The sequence below is a fragment of the Vigna radiata genome, chromosome 5 (assembly GCF_000741045.1).
Source record: "Vigna radiata var. radiata cultivar VC1973A chromosome 5, Vradiata_ver6, whole genome shotgun sequence".
Taxonomy (NCBI): domain Eukaryota; kingdom Viridiplantae; phylum Streptophyta; class Magnoliopsida; order Fabales; family Fabaceae; genus Vigna; species Vigna radiata.
The window spans coordinates 37,157,023-37,159,033 of NC_028355.1; the positions used below are offsets into that span (position 1 = coordinate 37,157,023).

The following is a 2,011-nucleotide window of genomic DNA, read 5'->3' on the forward strand; positions in this document are numbered from 1 at the left end:
TTCGGAACCACATGTATAGGGTCCGCCCAAATGCTGTCAGAATTGTGGTCTATAATACCTGTTTGTAGCAGCTTGGTGTCCCTTTTCTTTACAACCCCCATCAGTTGAGAATTCAGTCTTCCTTGAGGTTGTCTCATTGGTTTAGCATCACTTGATAAGTCAATACAAAACAAAGAATGATCTTAAATCGGATGCTTCCCAAATTCCAACATGTTGAAGCACACTTTCTCGTCTCCTATCTCCATTGTCAATGATCTTGCATGCACATCTATCTTGGTTCATGCTGTCATCATGAAGGGTCTTCCCAAGATAATATTTGTTGGACTAATTCCTTCTTCATCCTTCATGTCCAAGATATANAAATCTGCAGGAAAAATTAACTTGTCTACTAGGACAAGCACGTCCTCAAGCACACCTGCAGAGTTAACTATGCTACGATTGGCCAGTTGAATGACCACACCAGTAGTCTTAAGAGGCCCCAGAGATAGAGAAGTAAACACCGATAAAGGCATTACATTAATGGAAGCCCCTAAATCTAGCATGGCACTGTCAAACTTTGAATTTCCAATAACGCAAGGAATAGAAAACATACCTGGATCCTTGCATTTTCGCGGTATTTCAACATTCTTCTTAATCAAGCTTGACACATTTCTTCCCAAATTCACAACCTCATTATCCCTAAACCACCTTCTATTTGTGCAAATTTCTTTCAAAAACTTAGCGTATTTAGGGATTTGCTTAACAGCATCTAGCAAGGGAATGTTGATCTCCACCTTTTTGAAAGTATTCAAGGTCTCTTGGTCTAACTCCTCCATTTTTTTGTTTCTCAGCTTCAACCGATTGGCATATGGAGGAGGTGGAGAATAAGATGAAGAAGAATTTTTAGAAGAACAGTTAGGAGGTACTAACCTGGATTTTTCAGTGGTAGTCTCAGGTGATGGTTCATTTGGTCCTCCATTGTCATCAACTTTTTCTTTTTCTTTCTTCTTATCTTCTTCCTCTTGGACTCCTTCAGGGCCTTGTACTTGCTTACCCGTTCTTAAAGTAATAACACTTACATTTCGCGGGTTGATTATTGTTTGTGCAGGTAGCTTATTTGACTCCATAGCCTCTAACTTTTCCACCCTCTGAGTCAAATCTACAATTGATTTCTTGATCTTTGAATTTTGCTCAAGCATTGTTTTCATGAAATCTTGCAGTGACATTTCAGGCTGAGGTTAAACAAACTTGCAATTTTGTCGAGTTTGCTTTCTAAATTGTTCAATCTTTCATCTATCCTCCTTCCATCAACTACACCATTTTCAATTTCATGCACTCATTTCAACAAAGTCACTGAATTTTCTCGTGTTCCATATTGTTGATTCTCTACTGCCTTTCGTTCTATTAGATTTATCCCATCTTCTGGTGACCTGTCTAAGAAAGATCCTCCGCTTGCAGCATCTGCCCATGACCTATCAGTTGGACTTAAGCCTTCATAAAATCTTAGAATGAAGTCTTCCATTTTGAGTTGAGGGCACGAAGCACAAAGTTTCTTGAATCCTTCCCAATATTCACTAACATTCTCTCTATCTCTCTGTCTTATATCTTGTATTTCTCTACGGATGACAGATAATCTGGATGCAGGGAAATACTTTTCAAGAAAAAGTCTTTCAATTGTTTCCCAATTTGTAATTCGTGTAGAGAGATAATACCATCAATCTTGAGCTGCTCCTTGAAGAGTAAAAGGAAAAGCTCTCATCTTCAGGCTTTCTATTGTGATCTTGGGAGATCTGAAATTTTCACACAGCATGTGGAATTGTCTCAAGTGATTATGTGGATTCTCCCTTGATAACCCATTGAACTTCGGTAAGGCATTTAGTAGGTCAAGTCTCAACTCCCACTCCTCATTAGGGTATTCAATGTTACTTTGGGTAATTGTATTGTGGGAGGTGGCTAACTGTCTAATGGTTCTCTGTGTCGTTCTGTTTAAATTAGGATCAGGTAAGGGATTGGATGGTATGTTTGTGACTGG

The 2,011-nt window shown here is 38.9% G+C and overlaps 1 protein-coding gene across 1 annotated transcript; it reads right to left on the reverse strand.

Annotated features, from left to right (window-relative positions):
- Positions 1 to 278: 278 nt before the first annotated feature.
- On the reverse strand, positions 279 to 1,205 carry LOC106760703. The gene has a single exon (XM_014644107.1). It carries the CDS (start codon positions 1,203 to 1,205, stop codon positions 279 to 281), a length of 927 nt encoding a protein of 308 aa, XP_014499593.1.
- Between the last annotated feature and the right edge of the window lie 806 nt (positions 1,206 to 2,011).